This window comes from Apostichopus japonicus, chromosome 20 (assembly GCF_037975245.1).
Source record: "Apostichopus japonicus isolate 1M-3 chromosome 20, ASM3797524v1, whole genome shotgun sequence".
In the NCBI taxonomy this organism is placed as follows: Eukaryota; Metazoa; Echinodermata; class Holothuroidea; order Aspidochirotida; family Stichopodidae; genus Apostichopus; species Apostichopus japonicus.
In genome coordinates, this window is record NC_092580.1 from 32,872,097 (window position 1) to 32,897,029 (window position 24,933).

General features: G+C 37.3%; 3 protein-coding genes across 5 annotated transcripts in view; 2 read left to right on the top strand and 1 right to left on the bottom strand.

Annotated features, from left to right (window-relative positions):
- The window catches only part of LOC139961892 (uncharacterized), a 26,554-nt gene continuing 1,621 nt past the window's right edge, over window positions 1-24,933 (bottom strand). Inside the window, exons 2-6 of the mRNA XM_071961526.1 lie at window positions 22,755-22,819; window positions 4,996-5,157; window positions 4,196-4,240; window positions 1,606-1,690; window positions 1-675 (exon numbers count right to left, since the gene is read on the bottom strand). Of these exons, the coding sequence (XP_071817627.1) occupies window positions 340-675; window positions 1,606-1,690; window positions 4,196-4,240; window positions 4,996-5,066 (537 nt within the window). The 5' untranslated portion in view covers window positions 5,067-5,157; window positions 22,755-22,819 and the 3' untranslated portion in view covers window positions 1-339. The remainder of the gene's footprint in view (window positions 676-1,605; window positions 1,691-4,195; window positions 4,241-4,995; window positions 5,158-22,754; window positions 22,820-24,933) is intronic.
- On the top strand, window positions 7,844-18,631 carry LOC139961890 (uncharacterized). Its single transcript, XM_071961524.1, has 9 exons — window positions 7,844-7,994; window positions 9,096-9,172; window positions 11,794-12,069; window positions 12,815-12,931; window positions 14,144-14,200; window positions 14,638-14,676; window positions 16,119-16,148; window positions 17,010-17,038; window positions 17,978-18,631. The coding sequence occupies exons 2-8, from the start codon at window positions 9,103-9,105 to the stop codon at window positions 17,024-17,026; spliced, it is 606 nt and encodes a 201-aa protein (XP_071817625.1). The 5' UTR covers window positions 7,844-7,994; window positions 9,096-9,102; the 3' UTR covers window positions 17,027-17,038; window positions 17,978-18,631.
- LOC139961886 (uncharacterized) overlaps window positions 22,853-24,933 on the top strand; it is a 13,317-nt gene continuing 11,236 nt past the window's right edge. The window contains exon 1 of one of the 3 annotated variants that reach the window (XM_071961513.1): window positions 22,853-23,006. The gene's annotated coding sequence lies outside the window, so the exon portion shown is untranslated. The remainder of the gene's footprint in view (window positions 23,007-24,933) is intronic. The other 2 variants (XM_071961514.1, XM_071961515.1) reach the window with 2 other exon arrangements.

Sequence of the window (24,933 nt, forward strand, 5' to 3'; positions counted from 1 at the left end):
CTCAAAATCTATATGTAAGTTATGCTGCAAGTAAACAGTACATCAAAAGCAAGACTCCAAACAAGGCCATGTTTAAATGAAAAAAAGCTACAGTACACAACCCCTGTTGATAATGACACCTTTCTCCAAAGTTGTCGGTCCACCCATGTCTAATCCCCAAACGACGAGAGACATCCGTGTGTGTACAAGACATGCTACAGATGCAAGTTTGTGAGTCAGTACCCATTCCCTCCACTCCCCTCTCCTCCCCCTCCTCATTCCCACCGACAAAAAAAGAACAAACACATTTCGTTTTGATAGACACAGCGCTACGATAAAATGCAAACTATTTTAACGTGATCAATAAATACATCGTTCATCAACTAGTCCCTTTATCCTCTGTCTTGTGGGCATCTCGCCCTTTCCTCCTTCCCTTCCTAGATTCCTTTCCTGTTTTCCCTTCCCCCTCCCCTTATCAGTGTTGTCTCTTTTCTTGCTCTCATCTCCTTGTTTGTCCCCATCGTCCTTCTTCTTATCGTCTGAGTTTTGATCCAGGTTTTCCGTCTTCTTGGTATCTGCAGGTCCTTTCTCTCCTTCTGTTTCGTCTAATATCAGTTTGCTGATTCCTTCGTTGGCCTGAATGATCTGTTCCGTGATGTCATCCTTATCTTCCACCGTGTTCTTATCTTTGGAAGACTGTAAAAAATAAAAATCAATAAATCAATAAATAAATAAATAAATAAAAATACAATAAAATCATTACTAGGAAATAGCTTGTCATAGTGTGGAGCCTAAATCCATGCACAGGAACCAGTTGATGATATGTTTTATAATGACCATATCTGCTGATACCTGTGTTCTACAACATGCTATAACTACAATGTAACAAACTTGTCTTTGTAACTCAATTCTTAGCGTATATTAAAGTTAGGGGGGCCTGACGTTTTGACCCTAGCAGGACCTTCTTCAGAGGCTAACTGAAGATTAGCCTCTAAAGAAGGTCTTGAAGTTGATTGGTTCGGATAAATACTAATAACTTTATATACCATTTCCAAAAACCGAGGAATTGATCAATTCTGTCCTTTCTATCTAAACCCCAAAAATACATTCAAGTGCTAAAATTGAACCATAAATATATCATTTATAATCCACTCATTGAGATTTTGTCATCAGATCCAATACATTTACACTCATGTCACTAGTGCACCATACCACATGAAGGCTATGACTTATGGATTGCTTCTTACTATAGTGCATTCTGCTAGTAATTCACCTAGTCAACTGAAGACAACTACATCATTAAGAAAGAGTGTTATGCACAAAATTAGGCCTGAACCTTGTATATCATTTTAGATATTTTTAACTTTACGAGTATTAGCATTTCTACATGAACTAAAACATGTGGTTTCAAACTAATGCTAAATTAAGCATTTTAACATATTAAACATGTCAACACACTAATGCTACACACTGACAATGCATATTGTTTGGAAGCATTTTAACACATTAAACATGTCAAGACACTAATGCTACACACTAAAAATACATATTGTTCTCAAGCATTTCAGTGAGACATATTGCCTTTTTTAAAACAACCAGTTGCTTATCGAAGGAAAATGCTGTTACCTTATTCAAGAAAGTCGTAAGATCTCGTTTCATGGCGTATGCATCCTCCCCATCAGCGTAGTACTTTGGTTCGATCTCACTGACCCTAGATTAAGAAGATGAAGAATAAATGGGAATGCGGAGAATAGTTGGGAAGAAAACAAGCAAATACATGAACAAAAACAACTCTAATAAACGGTGGCAGTATTTAGTTACTCTCAATTCTTATCCTTCCAAGTCGATATTAGACAGAATCCTCAACCAGCTCCTGCATATGTCCTTAAAGCAGCATTTTGCGTTTGGTCGCCGTTTTCTACTTTTTTGACATGTCCATCGAGTTTTTTTACATATATCAATCACAAAACAGCGAACTAAGATATTAGCCAAGTTTTCCCTGCCAACAACGTTAATTGGCGACTAATTAAGGATTTTTGCAAATAATGAGAAAAGTGTCCACGACAATTTCTACATTTAATATTAATCGCATACAGTTCCCCAAACCCACTAGTTTGAATTCAACCAATCAGAGATGCAGGTTTAGTTATGAGCCGTTGCTAAAAATAGATTCAAGACTTTGCGTTGGTACAACCAGGGAGTTGTTATGGAACTCCCTGGTACAACTGCCATATAGACTGTACACAAATCAAGAATGGTGTTGTATTACGTATTGGTCAATGACGTTCGTAGTGTTTAAATATTCATATTATGGGCGAGGTTTATTTTACTTTTATGCCACCATTTGAAGTAAGATTTAAATAGGTAAGATAGTTATGTATGTCGTTAAGGCATAGTGGAGTCAGTGAGGTTGAGAAAAATCATAGAAAAGGACGCAAAAATGCTGCTTTAATAGATGAGACACAAGTACTGGGGATGAAATAGAGAACAGAATTAAAGATGCACTGATTAATTTCTTGATCCGCCTGTTAGTCTAGGGCAATTGAAAATATTTAGTTCTAGTTGGACTGAGATATCTTCCTATGGTTTGATCCTCATACTTGACTATTGTTTCACACACGTACATGTAAAGCAGTGTGAGGGTCTCCCTAGAGTGGTTGTCTGACTGTTGGATGACCAAAACTCACATAATTCTTCTTCAATGACTGTACAATGGGGATTAATATCTGCTTTACTTAATAAGGGCAAAGTTTTAAGGACTTTTGCTGGTTCTCCCTTCGAAACAACCAGGCCTCATTTTTTGGTATCCACACAGAAATTTTTTTGGCTGGGTGAAAAAGTGACCAACAGGATTGTGACCAATATTTACACTATACAAGAGATGTGTAGGTTTGGTAAATAGAACACCAGCTTTGAGGGTGATACCAATTAATCATTTGACCTATTTGGAGGTATTTAGTTACAATACAGTCTGAATTTGGATGTTAATAAATAATCCTGAATCAGACAACCACCACAAGCTGATTTTGGTTGCCCGGCTAGAAATTTGGTCGTCTCGGACCATTAAAGATTTGCCCTGCTTATATGCGTTATCTGTACTGTTTACAGATGTCTGCATCAAAGCAACTAGGTCACATGGAAGTGTTCATGAACATGCAACCACGCCAGGTGAAATTGACTAGTTCAAGGCTCCACATGTTCAGTTTGGTCAAACAGAGAAAAGTGCTTTATAAAGCACAAATTTAGGTGCTTAAAACAACAAGTTTGACTTGAAACTTCAAAAATAGGCTTCAAAAGATCTCTTCTTCAATAGTTAAAACAAAACTTGTATGTACACTACTAGTGATCAACGCAGAGTACCAATATGAACTGCTGTAAAAGACTGCAGCGTTTCAAGTTTCCCGAACCCAAACAGGGCCCTCTATTTATTTTGGGTGGTGTGGCTGGAGAGCACATCTACGTACAGCCAGATGTCTCTTATACAGACTGAGATATCGAATCAAAAGTCAGGCATATCTTTTGAGTTTTGCAGTTTTCACAGAAAAGGCACCGCTTGTCTGCAGAGATATGCTCTCTTCTTTGATATTGATTCAGCCCTTGCTACAGCTTTCCTTTTTGACATGTCCCCTTACCAGTGACCACATTTTCCACACACTTTTAAACGCAGAATACATTAAAGGCATTGAAGACTTGCCCCCAAACCGAGTGCCGCGCTTTGAAAAAGTTAACTTTCTGTTGCTTGCAAGTGAAGTTTTGTTCTTGTCACTTGTTCTTGTCACTTGTTCTTGTCACTTGTTCTTGTCACTTGTTCTTGTCACAAAATGCAGACAGTAATGAAACGTGATACCTGAGATGTCCATCGCTGCTATGCACACTGTGTTGTGGGTATTGACCGTAGCTGTATGTATTGACTGTACAATAGTGTCTAATTACTTACGGTAGCAAGCTGTGTGTATTTTCTGGGATCGACGGTGGTGTCTAACACTTCCGTTACACCTCACTCGAAACTAGGTCAGATTACCAGCATTAGACGTTTCTTTTTGCTCAAGTCTTCACACCCTTTAAAAGGGTCATCTTATGTTGAGTTTCTTCCTTGTAACTAATTTGTGCAATAATCTTCCACAATTTCAACACGGTTCCCTTTCTTTGTATTCTTGACATACTTTCATCACCATCAAAGCAAAATATATAATATAACAACAGAAGTTATACTCACTCAAATTTGAGGGTGTTCTGATAGAGATGGAGGGCTGCACGATTACTGGAGAAAAAAGAAGAAAAAGGCACAATGTGGGGTGAATTAGAGATCATAAAAACACATTAAAAATTCATTCTGTATTAACAAATATTCACATTTATTTTACTATTAAATTATTGACACAGGCGGCAGATGTTGACAGATTTTTTTTTGATGATAAAGCTTATAAATTTCTTGATTGGGTAGAATCTGTTTTTGTACTATCCAATGTTAACACTAATTATATACTCATTACGATGAAAATCATATTTTAAGGTATGAGACATGATTTGAGGAACTATTTAACTTTATCAAAAGTTAATTTTAAGCATAGTCAGTACTGCCACAAAATATGCTAGAAAAGTCACAAGAATGGTCACTCATGTTCAAACTTTAAGAGGTTTGACTGCTATCCATAACAACCTTTTCAAAACAGCTAAAATATGTCATTTAATACTCCTCAACATCTATGAATTTATTAGAAACATTTGAGCAAATTTGAGCAAAATATGCTGTCAATTTGGAAACTTCGGTCCTGACCCTATTTAGTGTTTACCAGTTCAGGGGTCTGTATACTGATAATTGTAGGCATTTATCAATCTATTCCGCTGCCATATTGAAATGAAATGTAACTTTACAATTCATCCAAAGGTATTCAACAAACAAGTATAAAACGTTTTAAATCATATAGAATAGTGTGTTGTCTACCAATCCGTGGAGTTGAAATTGCAATATATAAACCACCTCCCCAGTGTAGATGCATGCATACAGTGCCGTGCCTCTTGCGTACATGTAGAGACACATATTGGGCATTGAAGCACTCCACCATGGCACGTGATGCCTGGTCCATTAACTTCTGGGCCAAACCTAGCCTCCGATGGGATCGTTTCACAGCCAGCGATGTAATGTGGTCATGTGGTTTCTCGTCTGGATCTTCCTCCCTGTTAAAACAGCACAAGGAAGAAACACAATTTTGCAATTTTTTTTCAGGAATTTTGAGCAGTAATTTATTCATCATCTCAAATCTGGAAAAAATCCTGTTTTACGAATGATTTCATGATAAGATGTACAATCCTCCCCCCCCCCCCCCCCCAAACATCGAATAATAAACATCCAATAATGGTCACTGATGTTCCCAGTTCAAAAAGCACTTTCATGTAGGTATAATGACACTTTCTTTTGTCTGAGCAGACGCTTTGCAATATTTGGAAATATTTTGAACGACCAGCAAATTTGGTCACATGATTGTATGCCTGCTTGTTATTGTGGACATCATGGGCCAACATTAATACATTTTGAACTTTCATAAATTTTTCCCCAGGCAGTACAGATACATAGCCTACGGTCAACAGGTTCAATGGTACTTGGGGTTCCTAGCAAGACACGTCAGGGTTGTGCTACCATCATGTGCAGTCCAAAGAATCAGAAGTGAGTTTCCAGCCAATGGTCATTACACTGGATTCAATGATATTTGACAGAAAAGTCATAATAAAGACCAATGGAGGCAGCAGAACTCTTGAATGTTTAGACTTTGTTTCTTCAGCAGCAGTTGGTTTGTTTTACAGTCTTTCTTCAGAAACTCAGCAGTACACCCTGTTAATGGTCTTCGATTGTTTTAATGCGTGTGATGCTGTGTTTCACGTTGCCTGTCAGTGTTGTACGTGTCGTCGTGCGTGGGTAACATTTTTGCATGTGAGTTACTTCGTGCAGTGTTTCTTGGTTTAAATAACCCTTTATTCTATTTGCTTCTGGATTATTCTAATTAATTTGTCACAACAACGATTGATAGTGATGGACATGCAACTGCTTTGTAGGCTTAAAGCAAAAAATTTCATGTAAGTTGTGTTCTTTAAACCTCTTTTGGTGTCACAAATTACATTAGTGTAATTTAAGAATGATAATGTTTATGGAAAGTACAATTTTACTTTTATGTCATATAATACAATGATTGTTGTTAATGTTAGTTTAGTCACAGGCTTGGTCAGATTGTCCAGAATGACTGTCTAGAACTGATATTGAATAAATTTTGTTCAATGATTTAAGACTTGAACTACGTTGTGTGAATTCTTGGCTCTGTGACCTTAAAATAAACCGCTTTGAGATTTAATTAAACACCCTTTGGAATAAAATCTTTTTGCCTACCTATATTGACCCATCCCCATTACCCCCACTCCCTCCACAACATAAGGAATGGTTTTCCTGGAATAGGAATAAGAAATTATTTCTATAACTAACTGATCCAGCATATTCCAGAAATAAATTGGGGCACTGAGATTTGTTCACAAGAAGATGTAACCCATCACTTTTGAAGCTAACCTCATAGCTTATAAGTATACAATAGAGCAATGAAGGGGGTGTTAATTTAGATGATACAGTAAAATCTCTTCGTCTATTGCGACTTCAGTGTAGTAACGCTAATACTAGTACTACTAGTGCTCGGCGCGCTACCTCCTAAGGATCGCCACTTGCCCCATTGGCGGTTTCCTGTTCCCCGATCTGGTCTTCAGAGTAGTTTTTTTGTGTGGATTACTTGACAGAAGAATGACTCTTTTATGTCGAACCGTTAAAGTCCGTTTGTTTTATTTTATAACAAAAAGGAGGGATCGTAGTATGCTCCCGTGAAGTGTTCGCTTCATACGGAGCTGCATACTGGCTAGGCCCAGTGAAATCGGCGCTGGTGTTGTGCACTAACTTGGTCATAATCGCCGTGTTTTATTCGTCCTTCAGCCATGGATGAAGGCTAATTGCATGGGTTACGATATTTATGCAGCCCCCAACAACACAACGGACCGGCATTTCTCTCGGATAGTTTAAAACAGTTGTAAAATAAACTTGAAATTTCTAACGATATAGCGTAATACAGTGGTTGTTTGTTCTCTCAGTGTAAATGTGCGTGTATATGGAACGGTATGATCGTCGCGCATCCGGTACATGCCTGGGCTTGGCACTTGTGTTCCTAACATGACGTCATCATTGTCTTGTTGTGAAATCGCATTCTCAGATATCTATTTTCGGATGCGAATATTAAAACGTTAATTATTAATTAGTCCTTGAGGTTTTCAAGGTGATGAGGATAGTTTTGAACATAGATTTTCTCATAGATTCAGAGGAAGTTACTCTCGATTAGTTGGATTTTTCGTGTCATGGCCTCTTTAACGTAATCATAATTATATAGGTGAAACGATAGGGCGGATATCATGACACTATAGTTGGCAAACACTTTAGCACGCCTGTGTCCTTCACGTGAGCGACCTCCAGAATCCCCCCCCCCCCCTTACCCACCCCACCCTTACTCTAGCGTTCATGCAGTCCAACCAAAACAGCTAGAAGGGAACCAATGTGATGGAAACTTTTCACATTAACGAATCACATAATTTGATGAATTTTTATGCATGTCGTCGCTAAGATTTTTGAGCAGGTCAACGTAATATTTTGAAGGAAAATAAAATTGAAAGTGTGAACAAAAGTTGTTGAAAAACATCTCCAGACACACAATGAAGAAAGTTTACCAAAGTTTATGTCTCAAATATTTTTTTCCTGTATTAGTTTTAGTGATGGATGCAACCTGCCTTGTCCTTGATATTGTATTTCACGATCGCGACAGGATACAATTCTAACAAGAAATCAGAAGATACTGGTAGTATTCATTCGAGACTGACATAGTTATCTTTGCTATAGAAAACTAGTTAGTAAACAAGACCATTAAGATATTTAATGTTATATCTGTATACTTGCATTAACACAGAACACATGCGTATAACCAAGATTGACTAACAAGGTAAGACAAATATTTTCTTCTTATATTTGAAAAAAAAAAACAAAACATACACGGTGATTTAAATTTGTCTTTTATCAACAAACATTTTGTTCGAGACATATTTATTACCCAAATGATCAAACTTAATATCATAGTATTGTTATGCTTCAACGGATATTAAGTTTAATAACTTCTTTAAATTGGAAAACTTAAATGCATAACGAAATTTCTAGCTTACCAGGATTGACTGGCCGATCGCCATGTGGGTCTGCAAGGAGGGGCGGGAGAAGAAACATATCTCAAAATGATAGGTAGCTTCCGGGACTTCTGAGGCGTTTCAAAAACATCCCAGTGAAATTGAATTCCTCTTTATGAAATGTGCTTTCGTTCATTAACATCACTATCCGAGAACATTAAATATCTGCAAAGTGAAATGTCTCAGATGACTCGAAGCCCCTAGCCTCCCAGGCCACCAGAGCTTAGAATATATATTCCGGAGAAATTCGATTCCTCTCTCTGACATTTATTTTCGTGCTTTAAACTCGCTACGAGAGACCAACAGTAATGGTGTAAAAATCTCTTCCGATTGTAAAATTCACAACAAAATACAATTCTATAGCTATACTTATAAGCGATCCAAATATCTATTCAGTGAAAATAAAAATAAAAATGTGAATTCCTAAGGCGCCGACCTACTTGAGTGAAGTTACGGTCCATGGAACGCCCTTACGAAGGCACTTTGTCTTTTACCCACTGTGAAGTGTTTGAAGTCCCAACTTACAACTCATCTTTTTATAATTCACTTTCATAACTTTTGTTTGCTTTGACTTACTTCATTCCTTTTATTACTCTGTAGGTATCTCATGTTTGTACTTGTTTTACTATATAGTCCCACGTAAAGTGTTTTGAAATATTATTTTATGTAAAGCGCTATATATAAGTATACATCGTCGTCATGATCATATATCCCGGTAGTCTATTATTTTACAATTTGTGCATTAATCTTCTTCTTTTCTTTGAGGTGGGGCTTTACTTAGGAGGGGAGAGTTGTTACATTAATTAAAATAAAACTTGTCTCGTGATTTTAAATTCAGAGTCGGTTGTTTCCATTCCTCCATGCAGACACAGGATGAAGTTCTCTCTGGTCATGGTGCTGTGCCTGTGCGCAAGCGCACTGCCCCAACAGAGGAAGAGAAGGGATAGGAACAGTTACTGACAGAATTTTACTCTATTATGTGAAGAACTTTGACAAATGAAACTTAAAAATTGTTGGATATGAAAGTATTATGTCATTTAAATTTTGAAAATGTCTATAGAACTAACGGCGACGGGGTATCTCGTAATGTTAACTAAAGTCTTACAAAAATCTAGCACACAGCAAACAGAAGATTGCCAGACTAAGGAACACATTCGTATGTGTTTGTCTTTAACCTGTATCTCTTATACGTTGGTTATAGACATGTACGATCATTGTTGCTATGCTTGACCGATCTCTAGTGCAATAGATCAGCTCCAGTGGCGTAGCCAGGATTTTTTCAGTGGGGGGGGGGGCGCTGGGGGGCTTGAACATTTCCTGGGGGGGCTTGACCATTTTCTTGTTACTATCTAAGCGGAGCGCCACCATTGGTTGGCGCGCAGCGTACCAAAAATATTTAGCTAAAAAGGCCTCCTAGATCGTTGGAAATGACACTTCCCAGGCCTTCTAAGCTGCTCTAAAGTTTTCTCAACATCCTTTATTTTGAGATCCCATGTTTTGATATGGTCATCAAATAGTTTAGTGAAATAGAAAAAAAAAACAATCTGGTAAGTTACTTTGAATTTCAAATAATTCAGAAATATCATGACATATCTTTTGTGAGTTTGACATCGGTATTGACATTTTTCGACAAATCTGCAAATTGCGCGTGGAAAATAAAGAAAGATTGACTGGGCTTTCAGCCAAGTAACATACTGAAATGACCGAACTATATTTCAAACTGACATCAAAGATTGCGTCTGAAATATTATTAGGGTGATAGACTGATTGGTCGACAGTGGCGGAGCTAGGGGTATTGGTCAGGAGGGCGAGAATGGCCTGTAGGGGCGCTTTTGACACTATCTAAGCGGAGCGCCACCACAGTTTGGCGCAGAGCGTACAGAATTTTTTTGAGTAAAAATATTCTCTAGATCGCTGGAAATGACCCTTTCCGAGTCTTGCTAATTTGCAGATAAACGAAGAATAAATATGTGTCATCGCCATTTGTGACAAGTCGGAAGTTTATATGGGTGTTGAAAGTACATGCGCTTCATCACAATCCCTGTGGTATCTTTGTGAGTGCTCATGTTTTCGAGAAAAAAATAGATAAAAAATCCCGTACAGTTCTTGGAAAGAGTTTCGTACAACAGAATTAAGTGCCGATAATTTAAATACCGCCGTACGTTAGAGCATTTTGTCAGTAAACTACACCAACAAAATGTGACAAATGTCAATAGGTAGATGAGAGTGCAATAAAAAAGTCAATAATCGCGAATAAGTAAAGAGTGCTAACAAGCTGAAAAGGGCTCCAGCAGTCCATTTGAGTCCGTCCCTGACTGTTTGGACACTCCGCCACTATAGGCCCGGTATTTCTCAGCGATAGTGTTGTCTCCTTTCTTGAAAATTTGTTTTTTAGCGGTTTTAGGAGCATCAGGGTACGTCCCAGAAGTGAAAACCTGATTGAAAATGTAACAGGGTATCGAGGCAATGACGCGACCAATGATGTGAGAAACACGTGTATGATGTCAGCATTTTTTACCTTTTAATATCTTCTTTGGCATTCAAGTACCTGGAAACCACCATTCTATAAGGGTATAGTATTGCTCACTAGCTTGTTTGATCAGTTAATGCGCACTGGTTACAAGATACTGATTGGCTGTTTGTATTAGTATTTATTTGTATGTTGGGGATTATGGATATTATAAAAACGAGTGATAAAGGCAAAGTTTGACCGAACAGTCGAACACACAGATTCAGTAGAAACATTATGTGTGTTGTAGTCTTGTAGAGCAGGAACTATATTATTCGACGGTCGTTAACATGCGTTTTCAGTACAGTGCGACTACTGTAGACTTCTCGGCCTATGCGCTATGTCACGTCAGGTTTTTCAGCAACTATAGCCTACTGCCGGTCCGCGGTCGAAGGGTCGTTCATGAGTGGTCATCATAGAGATTCGAGACCAATCAGACCAATGATATATTTTTCGCACATGTAATTTTTTTTCGACACCCAAAATCCCAGTGGGGGCGACTGGGGGGGGGGCGACAAGCTTTCATGGGGGCTGTCGCCCCCCACGCCCCCCCCCCGTAGCTACGCCACTGATCAGCTCGTATGTGTTTCAACCTTTATCCTGACTATACTGCCCGTTCTCTTGTCTATAACCTGTATCTCTTATACGTTGTTTTATGTAGACCTGTGCGATCATTGTTACTATGCTTGATCGATCCCTAGTGCAATAGATCAGCTCGTATGTGTTTCAACCTTTATCCTGACTATACTGCCCGTTCTCTTGTCTATAACCTGTATCTCTTATACGTTGTTTTATGTAGACCTGTGCGATCATTGTTACTATGCTTGATCGATCCCTAGTGCAATAGATCAGCTCGTATGTGTTTTAACTTTTATCCTGACTTTACTGCACGTTCTCTTGTCTTTAACCTGTATCTCTTATACGTTGTTTCATATAGACGTGTACGATTATTGTTACTATGCCTGACCGATCCCTAGTGCAATAGATCCGCTCGTATGTGTTTTAACTTTTATCCTGACTATACTGTACATTCTCTTGTCTTTCTTTGCTTAAAACAGCGGTAGATTCTGAATCACTAAAGAAAGATTTTGAAAGATTTCTAGAAGACACCAATCAGAGAACAGCACTCAATGACGTCACTGACAGATGTTCTTCCATTCGTCGAAGATGCGTCGAATCAGGGCAACTTTTCAAACGAAACGTAGTCTGCGCTAGTAACATGAAAAGATACATGAACTCGTGTCATTTGCAGATAAGGTCATGTGACCTTTTGGAACAATCGGGAGACGAACTCCAACAGAAACGGTGCCTTTGGATAGAAGTTCCGGACGGTAAGCGTTCGACAAAAAAAGTTTACCCCGTTAATCAAAATAGCCATTTAATAGTTTTCAAGCATGAGAAGAATCGACTCCGAGTCAGTGAGTCAACTCGACTCCAAGATAAATTGAATCGTTAGAACTCTGATACATGATAATATGAGTTCTCGCTCCTACTCCTTCTCTTCCCATGGGCAACAGAAGAGGTATTCCTGCTATCTTGAACTCATTTATTACAAGTTTGTTTGTCTTCACTGAAGCAATATAGCTAAATCTGGTACAGCGAAATACGATACAACTTATCCAACAGTTTGATGCATACAACCACGTGTACAAAATACATCATGTAAACCTACAGCTAATAGATGGTTAGTTAATTCTATCATATCACTTTCCACGATAGAAATTCGAGACGGCGGTTAATTCATGGTGGGATATGAACTGCAAAGAAGGAGGAAAGTAAACGAAACCCCTCTCTGAAACTACAATGTTAGAACACAAAACAATAACTATAGGTTTTGACATTTCCAAACACAATGTCAGATCCTCTCCCTATACGCTCACCCCATCTACCACTCTCCTGTTCTCAACCCCTCGTACGTAATGCAGTCTCTGTCTTTGAAATATGTGTGGTGTTTGAAAGAGGTGGGTAAAAGGGGGGAAGAAGTTGTCATTGTCATTTTTTCATCTTTGTTACATTCTATACCATAGTATGTCTTTAGCTTCTATTTATTTCTTGTTTCTGTTACTCAATAACAAGATGGCGATAATGGTGACGACAGCAGCGGGAGAAACAGCAAGGAAACAAATAGTAAAAGTAAGGATGAAGATAGTGACGTCACGGGTAGCGATAGTAAAATTGACGGAAAAAGTGAAGGTAAACATCTTATTTAATACATATCGTAGAATCTGTAAAAAGTAAATATAAATATATATATATATATTTATATATATATATATATATGTATATGTATATATGCATCGTTAAGCCGACAACACACTGCCCTGCTGATCGCGATCTGACGGGTGGGGCGCAACCACGTATATTTCTGGGGGCTTAAATCTGCAGGTTTACATCAGTGGGGCTACCCCTGCCCCCCCCCCCTCACTAGCAGACAGGATATTACAACATTTCTAGTGTATAAATAGAACACATGCTTATACGGTACAACCTTAACAGTCGGTCGTAAATTGATTCAAAAAGTTGCAAAATATAGCACCGTTTTGCATCTTAGCGCCCTCCACTAATTTACCCAAATATCTCAAAAGAGGGGGCTAAGTCCCTCAGGTTTACATCAATGGGGCTACCCCCTCACTAGCAGACAGGATATTACAACATTTCTAGTGTACAAATATATCACATGCGTATGCGGTACAACCTTAACAGTCGGTCGTAAATTGATTCAAAAAGTTGCAAAATATAGCACCATCTTGCATATATGCACGCTCCATTTTAACCAAATTTCTCAGAAGTCTGCTTCAGTCGTAGAATAACAACATCTATCGTTTTCCCGACTGGCAGACTACAGTGTGCGAGGGTCACGACGATTGTAGTCAGTCGTACGACGATAGGTTCTTTGGCGATTATAATAACCTAGCTAGGCTACTATATATACATTCACCCCATCTACCACCCTACTGTTCTCAAACCCTCGTAGGTAATGCAGCCTCTGTCTTTGACATTTGTGGGTGTTTAGTAGGGGGAAAGAAGTTTCATTACCAATAATAATAATATTAAAGTGAAAACGTTATGCTAACATACATTGCGATATGCCATCCAGGGCCGTATTTACTTTGTTATGAGAATGGCATGGCACAGGCAGACAGCTAAGCTACTACATTCAATATGAGCTGGGTCTTTTCCGTCTTGTTGTTGTTTAGTCGGATTGTATAAACGGTCGGCTTTCTATTGTATTGATGCTGAAACTCAAACACAATATTCGCAGTAATCACCCACTGATCAAGGCATGTGTCCCAAACAATGAAAGGCAAAAATCGCCACTCAGTTTCATTCTCAGATATGAAGAATTATATAGATATTGCAGACTAATATCGCAAATTGTGATTTTGTATTTTTTTAATCCTAAAGGTCGCAGCAGCTCAGAGAATACATTTACTTCAAATTATGAAGATTTCTCCTTGATATGTGAGTTTTTTTTTTAAGGATCAGTAATCAGAGGCGGTTAACCCCCCCCCCACCCCTCCCCCGCCATCTTCCTCCACCTGCCTTTGTGAATATTTGTGACCAAATAAATGAACATGCTCTCACTCGTAAATAAGAATTGCACCTTGTGGTTAATAAATCCTTGCTTTTTCTTCACCTACAGAGCATGTAAAAAAGTGCTTCTTTTTTTGTTTGTAGCAAAGGCATATGTGGTAAAGATTGCAGAGACGGTCATTTCTTTTTATATCAGGGAGCTTCGTCCCTCAAATCAAACTTACAGTTCCCATTGCTCATCAAGGATGGTACAAGCCCACCCCCCCCCCCCACCACCCAACCAAAGCACACCCTCCTTCTTCCCGATTCAGTCCTCATCCCGTGTTTCCTAACGAATAACATTTTCATTATCTCTTTAAAATTAGTCTCAAGCAGTGATGAAGAAGATGCTTTGACTCCTACAGGTAAGAGGCACTCCTCCTCTCTTCTGATCCCCCTCCCCCTACCCCACCCTCTCTGAGCCACTGGCGGATCCAAGGGGGGCCAAGGGGGGCCATGCCCCCCAAAGCTGAGCCAAAAAGTGTTTCCGAACATCCGATAAATCATATGATTGGAAATTAAAAAAATCGAGAGGAATAGCAGTGGTAGACTAGTCTAAACCTTTTCGTTTTCTGGTTTAAAATTAAATGCAGAGCTCCCAACTGACCCGCAATTCGCGGGAATTAGACCCGCAGTCTAACACCCAAACCCGCTGACCCGCACAAGCGTCCGAAAAAAACCGCATTGTAATTGTCAAGTATACATAAAAAAATTTGCATCAAATTTTGACTTAGCAACCATCATTTCTTTAGCATTGAGCATAATAGAGTATAAAACCTCCTTTACAGCATCATTTGAACCTTTGAATTGGGGCGAGCAGCGAACATTCTCATGCCACGGGAAAGAATGAATTATCACCTACTATTCAATTTATTGATGTTACACACAAAAAAATGCATATTTCTCAGAAAATTTTGGGTGACAAAAGCCTTTCTAAGTGCCACCATTTTACATGTAGGCATCACCAGGATTCAAAAAAAATTCAATAGGGGAGGGGGACACCCCCTCCCCTTATACCCCTCCCCCAGGATTCGTGGCATGGACCAGCATTTGCCTTCTCAAGAGTTGGGAGCTATGTAAATGTATGAGCATGAGGATTTACAGTTTAACACCATTTTGCAGTTACAGGCTGGTTATAAGAAATTTATAACCAATGAGAAATAAAATTTCTTGAGAAAGATGATCCCAACTTTGTTTTATAAATATTTTTGAAAATTACACCTGGGAAACATTTTTTTTAGAAGTAAATTAACATCACCATTGTACACTTTTGTCGCACCAAATTGCATCTGAGGGCATTCAGCAATAGAAAATTTTCCAAAGGGGAGGGGGGCAACCCCTCCCCTTAGACCCTCCCCCATATCACTCTAATGCCACTTTGGCCCCTCCCAAACAAAGGCCCTTGATCCGCCAGTGCCTCTCTCTATCTCTCTATCTCCCTATGTATCGTTCAGTCAAGTCCACTCCATCAAGTAAACTAAACATTATGCGATTTCATCGTAAAGGTCTAGGTATCATACTTGAACTACATTCAAGCTTTTGATTTATTTTTATTTTTCAAAACTATTTTGTCACTCTTCTTTTTTATAAAATGTTATGAAATATTCTAAAGCCTCAATTCTTGTGTGAAAACATTATTTTTCTTTACTTTCTTTATTTATAAATGTATATATTATGCAATGACGTCACTATTTTAAGGTCTGTTTTTCATTCATAGTAGTATTTTGAACTTAAAATAACCAATGAGAAACTTTACCATCTTCTGAACAAAAAATGTTCATTTTCTTCAAATATTTTTTTACTGCAGATAACGATAGGGATAGGGATGGTCAAAGAGGTAAGTCAAAGTGAAATGTTAATGTATGTTATCAGGTTGTCATGGTAATTAAAATGTATATGCTAAAATGATGCTAGATGGGAAATTAGTTACAGTGATATAGTTAAACTGTCTACGCATGCGCAATACTGTTAACGCTATGGCGGACAGAAGGCTTCCATTTTTTATTGAACAACATTAATGGAAGTATGAAAAGTAGACAAACAAGATGGAATACCTCACTGGACCCATGCTGGACGTGCGTAAAGGGAATAGCGATAGAGAATGGCTCATTTTACCGCTCTATGGGACGTTATATGAACTTAGTGGTAAAACCGATGCTACTTTTTTTTCATTTTTCCTTCCCCGTTTTTTCTGAAATTTCGTAAAGTCACTTAATTTACGACACTGAGTTCGTGCTTGGTACCATCTTCAAAATTTATGAAAAAGGTTATGACGGCTGACAACACTGTATAAATATACGGGATACGCAAAAAACCAAGGCTGTAGCTGACCCAGAGAGACCTTACATAGACTTCGCACTCATCCTATTATATTGCTATTTTATCAATGAGTGAAAACAATTCCAAGGTAACAGGTAGCACAAAGGGGCATGACTTCTCCATCTCTATCTCTCACACCTGATCGGATAGACCAGTGATATAAATAGCACCTCCCTGGATAAACCATAAAAACGCCATGTTTACACATGGTTCAAGATCTACTGAGACCCCCCCCCCTCCCCTTCTTCAGCACGTCCCTATACTGTCTCCATTATACGCTTTCCAATGCATGGAACTATTTGGTACATTGCGTTTACAGTCTTTAACCGGTTGGTATTTATCAATTTTATCGACTGTATTTCCTTTTCTTTCTTTGAAGGAGACTATCAACAGTGAAATCGTGAAAAGGTAAATTTAATAGTAATGATAGCATATATAAATATAATATATAAATAAATATATATATATACATATATATATATATATATACATATATATATATTTATATAATATATCTATTTTTTTCAAGTTAATATTTTGAACCTGAAAATATAATCTACAGTATTCTCAGCATACTGCACAGCACGCTTCCTGTTTTTCTATACCTACGTAACAAGATCAAATCTGAGGTATTTATTGGTGGAAATGATCAGTAAGTTTGAGGCACCGAAGGGAAAGGATTATGTGATTTTTGGAGGGGAGGGAGGGGAAAGGGAGGGAGGGGAAAGGGGAGGGAGGGAGGGGAGGGGAGGGAGGGAGGGAGGGGAGGGAGGGGAGGGAGGGGAGGGAGAGGAGAGATAGATGGAGGATAAGTCGTTGGGCACGTGATCTCGAGACCTGATGTTGCTGCACACACCATAACTGTGCGTTAATTTGAAAGAATCATTTGAATTTACAATTTCTTTTCACGAGCAAAGGTACTGAATATACATGTTATATAGGCCTATAGGTAATTACATTCTGCTATGTTCTTAGTACATTAGTGTAGTCTTACAGAAAACTGACTGTTAGGACTATTCAAGTGAAATCAACTTACTCTGATATCTGAATGAAAATCGGCAGACCTGAATACGCGTTTAAGAGATATACGTGTGCTTATGTGTGTTAGTGTGTATGATTCTGTATGTGTGTGCGCCTACAATCAACCCACTGGAAAAAGGAAGAAATTTCCATGGTTACGGTGCCAGATAAAACTAACATGTCCATAATTTTCAATGAGACTAAACTTAAGGTAGTCTCTATATATAGACTTTCAGCTACACGTCAATTTTAATGACATAAGCAACAATCGAAAATATGAATTTCTGTCTAGCCTTGAAAGAAAATACTTTCTTTTTATTTCCACAGAATCGACAGACGAACCGGAGAAGGCCCATTACATAATTCATTATACCATTTAAAGGGTTATACATTATAAGTATACATATATACATATGTGTGCTTTATATCAAGAATTGGTGTTTAGTTTCTCTATATGCCAGGGTTCCTTTTCAATTAGTAGTTACCTGAATTTGTATTTGATTACCAATGCCAACTGTTTAATATACAGAAAATAGCGTAAAATAAAACTAAACGAAACGTCAAGGAACGATGCCCTGCATTATATATATATTAAATTGAATTTGGATTAGTTTAGAACTCTACATTTTCCTAGGGTATAATTCTCTTCTATAAACACATAATCACGTCATTTCAACAAATGGCCATGGTTTTGAGAAAGTGAGTTTACATTATTCTTTACCATATACCCCCCCCCCCCCGCATCCGGGCCAATAAATTGACCCCGAGGCTGTTGGTCCTTCACTCACCACCTCTCGACAGGCTTGCTCCTGACATTAATTACTTGTCTTAATTACTCGTCGTTAATTACCCGCTCATTAGATCGAAGACAATCACACTTTTAATAATACGTTAGCTGTTTAGCGGAACATATATTAGCATATATACGTTAAATATTGACTAAGGTATACGTTTATACTTTGGACTAGTAATAATAGTAATCGGGAAAAGTCCATACGCTATTGTACAACTCTGCAGCAAATAACTCAATAGAGTAAACAAAGTTTATCATGGTAAGGAATTAACACAGGTATATGTATCTGAATTATCAGAGACAACACGTGTATTTATTCACTACGGTCATGTCAATTTTTCTGTTTGTTCTGACTCTTATTACGTACGTTAAACTGATTTTGATCGATTGAAGACAAATAAAACATAGTTATACGAGTGATATATGATGATAAATGCCCCGAACTGCCTTCACGCACAAGGAAAAACGTCGTTACACATGCATGTACTATTATACAAGTAATGAATGGTTATGAGTCAAGGGCGGCGGAAGCACTTTCAATCCGGGGGGGCACCGACATCAAAGGCCACTTTGCAGAAATTCGATTGGACTGATGCAGCCTTATATTTAGTACCCTTTATAACTCTTATTGTATTATCTTATTTGCGTATACACATCACTCCATCAACGCCTCCCCCCCCCCCCCCCTTCAAGGAAAATATGCATACTAGCACTGCAATATCCAATGCGCAAATTGGGGAACAAGGAACAAGTTTTCTTTTGAGATAAAATGAGGTGAAATAATGCTAGTTGCTCATGTAGGAATCTTCCGAATTAGAGTTTATTTCTTGTTAATATCTTAACAATTTTTTTCTATTCGAAATAACTTTGAGTTTGACCCACAGAAATTCATTAAAAGTCAGGGGCGTAGCCAGGATTTGCAAAGATTTATGCACGACTATCTGAGCGGAGCGCCACCATCGGTACTAGAAAATTTTAGGTTTTACAAACCCCTCAGATGGCCGGAAACGGCCCTTCCCGAGTGTTCATTCTGACCTCTTGCTAACTTGAGACACCTCAATTTTTATGTAGAAAAGGGCACATTTTTAACCTGAGGAAAAGTGGGGGGGGGGGGCACGTGCCCCCTGTGCATCCCGGTTCCGCCGCCCTTGTTATGAGTGCAATAGTGCAAATATTTCATGAGTTGAAAGATGGAATGTTCCACTCAACGAGGCGCAGCCGAGTTGAATGGAACAAATTACATCTTTCAACGAATGAAATATTTGCATTATTGCACGAATGGAAACCATTCATTATTTGTTTTATACAACACCTTCAAATTTGGATATAATTGGATGTAAAATGCACTCATGCAACAGAATGTTTTGAACAGACAGGTTTCTCTGCTCTCTTACCATTGAAAAAAGTGCTATCAAAAAAGTATAACACATGGTTCTATTTCATAGAGTGCAATAGAGCGGATTTTGCATGCAATCGACGAGCAATTGACCAATCAAATGGCCGGAATATAATTAGGTGTTGTATAAACAGCAATAACAGTACATCCTGAAATGTCAATGGAAGTCCCTTATTGAACCTACTGAAGTGCTTTCGTCATTTTTTGGTTTTGGCATTTGAAGACGATGAAATCACCTATAAACAAGACCAGTAACGCTGAAGAAGCTCAGTTAAGCTTCTTTTTGAGAAACTTGTTTTGATTAGTAATATTTTGGACGGTGTCATGTCCTTTCCTCCCATGCATCTCCCTTTCCCTTGCCTTATATGCTCCTTGTTAGCAAACATAGTTACAATGTTAGAAAAGTAAACATTTGTTCTGAAAATAGATATAAAGAAAAATGTAATTTGCTTTTATTGAAATGAACAATGATAAAAGTTTGAAATATATTTGAAATATCAAAAGGCTGTAATTAGCGTTTTAAGTTGTGTTCTTGAATACTTGAAATAAAGAGCTGCCTTTGTAATATATTTAAACCAAAATGTAAAACTGTATCAAGGTCTGATGGATGACTTCTTCGGAACATGGTATGAGCAAATGTTATCCTTGTAAGATATCATAACAAAGTTTTGTTTATATGAGTCCAGCAGATACTGTTGATCTTTTTCATGAATTTTGACCTTCACGAAATCAATACATTTATTATCAAAATGATACCTTCTCATGGAGGTATAGGAGACTTGTCAATGTTACATTTCCTTAGCTATGGTGGTCACAATGTTTTCAAATTTGAGCTAGTTGACGTCAAATGACTTCAGCTTTACTAATACCAAGGGGTTTGTCCGACAAAAGAAGGGGTAACCTACATGTTTCCGTTACAGGTACAAGGTTTTCCCTCTTTATCCTGATAAATTCAAATGACTCTTGACCTCCAATAAAAACAATAAGGTCCCTATCTAATATGGACAACCAACATGCCAAGTATAAGGGTTGCCAATGGGATACACTTTAGAGATTATGGGTGCTACAAGAAGACAGTGCACACACATACATATACCAAAACATATGTACAAAGGCGTATATCCAGCCCTACATATACATACTAACACTATCGGAGTTCATAAGTTTGGATTGTCATTGGATCTATATTGTCACGAACTCATTTGATGCAATATACCGTTGTACTTATTACTAGGGATAAGCTATACCCAATGCATTGCAAACACAAAGAACCAACAGTATATGCACTTCGTAGTTTTCATTCTTGCAATAATAGAAAGAAAAACGTAATAAAAATATTCCTTTGGTACATCTGCTAAAATGTTGTGGATATCATGTTTGACGCATCTCATCAAAACGTCAATTTACATGTTCCTTCTACGCTTCCGTACCAACCTGCTCTTTCATTATACTGTGCACTAGCGCTCATGGAGAACCTGGGATATTTATAGATTAGTTGGAAAGTCTATAGAAACTACATCAATCAACCCTTATTGGTAAATGGTGATGTCCGAAGTGTAATCATGGTCCAACCACATCATGCTTGATACTCTCAAGTATGGAAGAGTTCTGTTTGTGGGACCGTCAATTAGTGTTGACACGGGGGTGGTCAACTTATGAGCTGTCCCAGAGTACAACATAACTGAAATCTTTATACAGAGGGCAATGTTTTGGGTCCTCACATGACGACACCTTTTGCCCTGAACAAGTTTAAATTGGTTCACCATCATTGAAACGTTATATCCACAACATATTCAGCAAATTTGAACAAAATCTTTAGGAGGAGTAGCATTTTTTTATGCTTTCAGAAAACGACCTCTCGTGGCCTCAAATGACCCTATTATTTTATAAATATGATCGCATGTATGGAAACTGAACTCACACAAACTTCTCACGAAATTTCAGCCAAATCGAAGAAAATAAATGACGAAATGGCCGTCATTCAGACACGGTGGCAAAAAGTGACAGAATTTAGGCAAAATCACACGATAGCTATATACCTCACCTGGAAGCTTTCAGCTGAGCTACAGATCAGGAGGATTGAACATGATTTGAGAAAACAGGAAGATTACGTAATGGGAGATGACTTGTGCGTGGGCTACTGGGACGTATATAAGTTATGTTGATAACTTCCACACCTTCAAGCTCCGGTTTCTGCCAGGCTTTCGTAAAGAATTTTAATAATAATAATAATGACAATGATAATTATGGATGAACTGATTCAAGAACTGAAAAGTTATTAACAAAACAAAAACGGCTTACCGAGTATAAATTTACTCAAAATAAGAAAGCAAATACAAACTAAAATCCTAGAATACTGAGAATATATATATATGTGTGTGTGTGTGTGTGTGTGTGTATAACCTGTATCATGGATTGACGTACGTAAGTAAGTGCGGTCAAAGGTCATTTTCAAATTGATAATATACAAACTGTTGAGTTAAATCATAGAAAGGCAAGTATTGATATCGTTTTATCATATATAGAGACTTACGTATTCTGATCGAGTACGGTATGCAGTGTACATTAAACTTAGACGACGCAGGCATATATCTAAAAATGAAAGTAGGCCTTTTATATACAAGAAAGGGTTTCTTGCGGAAATTTGGAATTTGTCCAATATTTAGGTTCCTGTTACGAAGCAATCTCCAGGAAACCCTTCAACGAGTTTTGTAAGATACCCTAAACATATATTAAACAAGCTGTGATCTTTTCGAGACAGGTTTAAACATGTTTGCACAAGAAAGTAACTATTGGAGTTAAGATAAATCTGACCCTTATATACACAGTAATATCTCTTCCAATAACCAGGCTTGACTTGATACTACAATTGTTTCTCATAATATTCTGTATTGTTCATAACTGCGTCCACTTACCCAATTCGATCGCCCCCTCCCCGCACTTCCTCATTCAGAGATAGTTGCGTGGGAATAATGTCATCCTGTAAATGTAGTTCAAATTAGTAACTTTGGCTATTATTATCCATCGGGAAAATTCCAAACGCTATTGCACAACATATTGTCAACAACAAGTGTATTTAAATTTCCAGTTGTAGCTGATAATGGTCATTATACAGTTAGGGTTAATTTAGCACAGACCAATTGCTGTTTCAACCTACGACTATCTTAGTAAGTATATTACATTTTCCTCTTGTTTTGATTTCGTTGCTATGTTGACACTATTTATCAATAAAAAGAATAATAATTACGCGCCGGCAAAAATATGATTAAGATTGTACTGAACCGTTACAACGGTGAACGTTAAAACACTAAAATATACAATGGAAATTCACATAATGTAATCATATATATAAAAACCTATTTTTATCGGCCAAAATATTTACACGGAAGGATAACATATGTAAATATTATCCATAATAATGGATAATTGATTATTGGTTTTTATCATAGTTAACTTAGTTTTAACATTAGCTTCTAATTCAATTAAAATTGTAAATATGACTCGAATATGAACAGTTTTGTACACGACATGTTCAGTATAATTATGTACAGCTTTTAGAAAAAGATGGACGTTGATATGACAAGCAAATAAGCATAATCGGTCATAGCATAGCTGTGAAGTTTCATTTGTAATCTTTACAATCCGTTTCAGTTGCTTCAAGTTAATCAGTTTATGAAACTCTACCATTACTTATCCATACCGATGTTTGTATTCAAACTTAACTTCGTTTATTGTAATTTTAGACTATTCAAAACATTATTTTGAAAACGATGTTAAGAAAAATGTAGAACTCACAATTGAGACAGCAATTTAATATACATGATCAGCACACTGCTAGTTAACCTAATCTCAAATTATTTTTCTAAAACGATATACATTTTAAGTAAAAATTCATTAAAATACAATGAACACCGTCTAGCCCCCACTCCCTCCCACTACCACCACAACTCGCTCCAACAAACCAGAGCAGTCAAGTTACTTCTTTTTTTAAATTAAACTTGTTATTAAAAAAAATAATCAAAAAATAACTAAAGCTTGGCTATACTGCATGCTAATGGCGAGACACCTGTTTGTCACCGATAGTGAAAGTGTTATTGTTGATTTGATTTGTTTTTATTCAGCAAATTATCATTCTTCATCTACATACAACAAAATTGCACATATAGAGAAACATTTAAAATACAAGATGGAAATATACTTAAATGCATCAAAAAGAAAATAACATGCCAAGGATAACCCTTTAAGCTAAAAGCTTATTTCCAAAGGGGTCCTTATAACCTTAAAAATACAAAAGATCAGAAAATAACTATTAAAACATCTAAAAAATGCATACAAACACTGTTAAAAATAAAAAGCAAGAAAGATATTTACAAGCTAGACATTCATATGATTTATTAGGTAGGCTTTGGCATCTTTTTTAAAATTGTATTTCAGCAGCATGGATTTTATGTTTTCAGGTAGTGAAATTTACTGTTGTGAAATTTCGAATATAATACATTGAAGACATATTCTTAAACTAATTCTTGTCACTAGATTTTAGAGAAAAAGATATATTTAGGATAACGTAAGATTAAGTAACAAATATTTAATTATATACATCTAAATCGCGGTTACCACTTCTTTACAAAGTTGTGCCAACCCATAGGAGCACATACATATAGGGATGTTATACTCACAGGCAGGACCATGGTGCACCCCTCTTGCTTTCTATAATATAACGGTCAGTTTTTTATGGCAAATTCGAACATGAAATACCGGTGGGTTTTTTTTGGGGGGGGGGAGAAGGGGGTTTAGTTAAGCCAAATATTACGTCATTAGTATAAACATATTATATTAATATATATTATTACTTATATAGAGGTTTAGTCTTTGCTCTTTCTAACTTTGTTAACTAGAATGTTTTCAATCGATTAGCAAAGAGCATATCCATCTATAATATTAATATAGTAGTGTAAACATTCTCGTTTGAAAGAGCCAAAGTTTATTGTATTTTCGATGTGTTTTTCAATGAAATGAAATGAAATTGGTCTGTATGAAGGAAAAAAAGAAATTGAAGTCGAAAAGTTGCTCAACTTTTTTTCAAGTCACAAAACG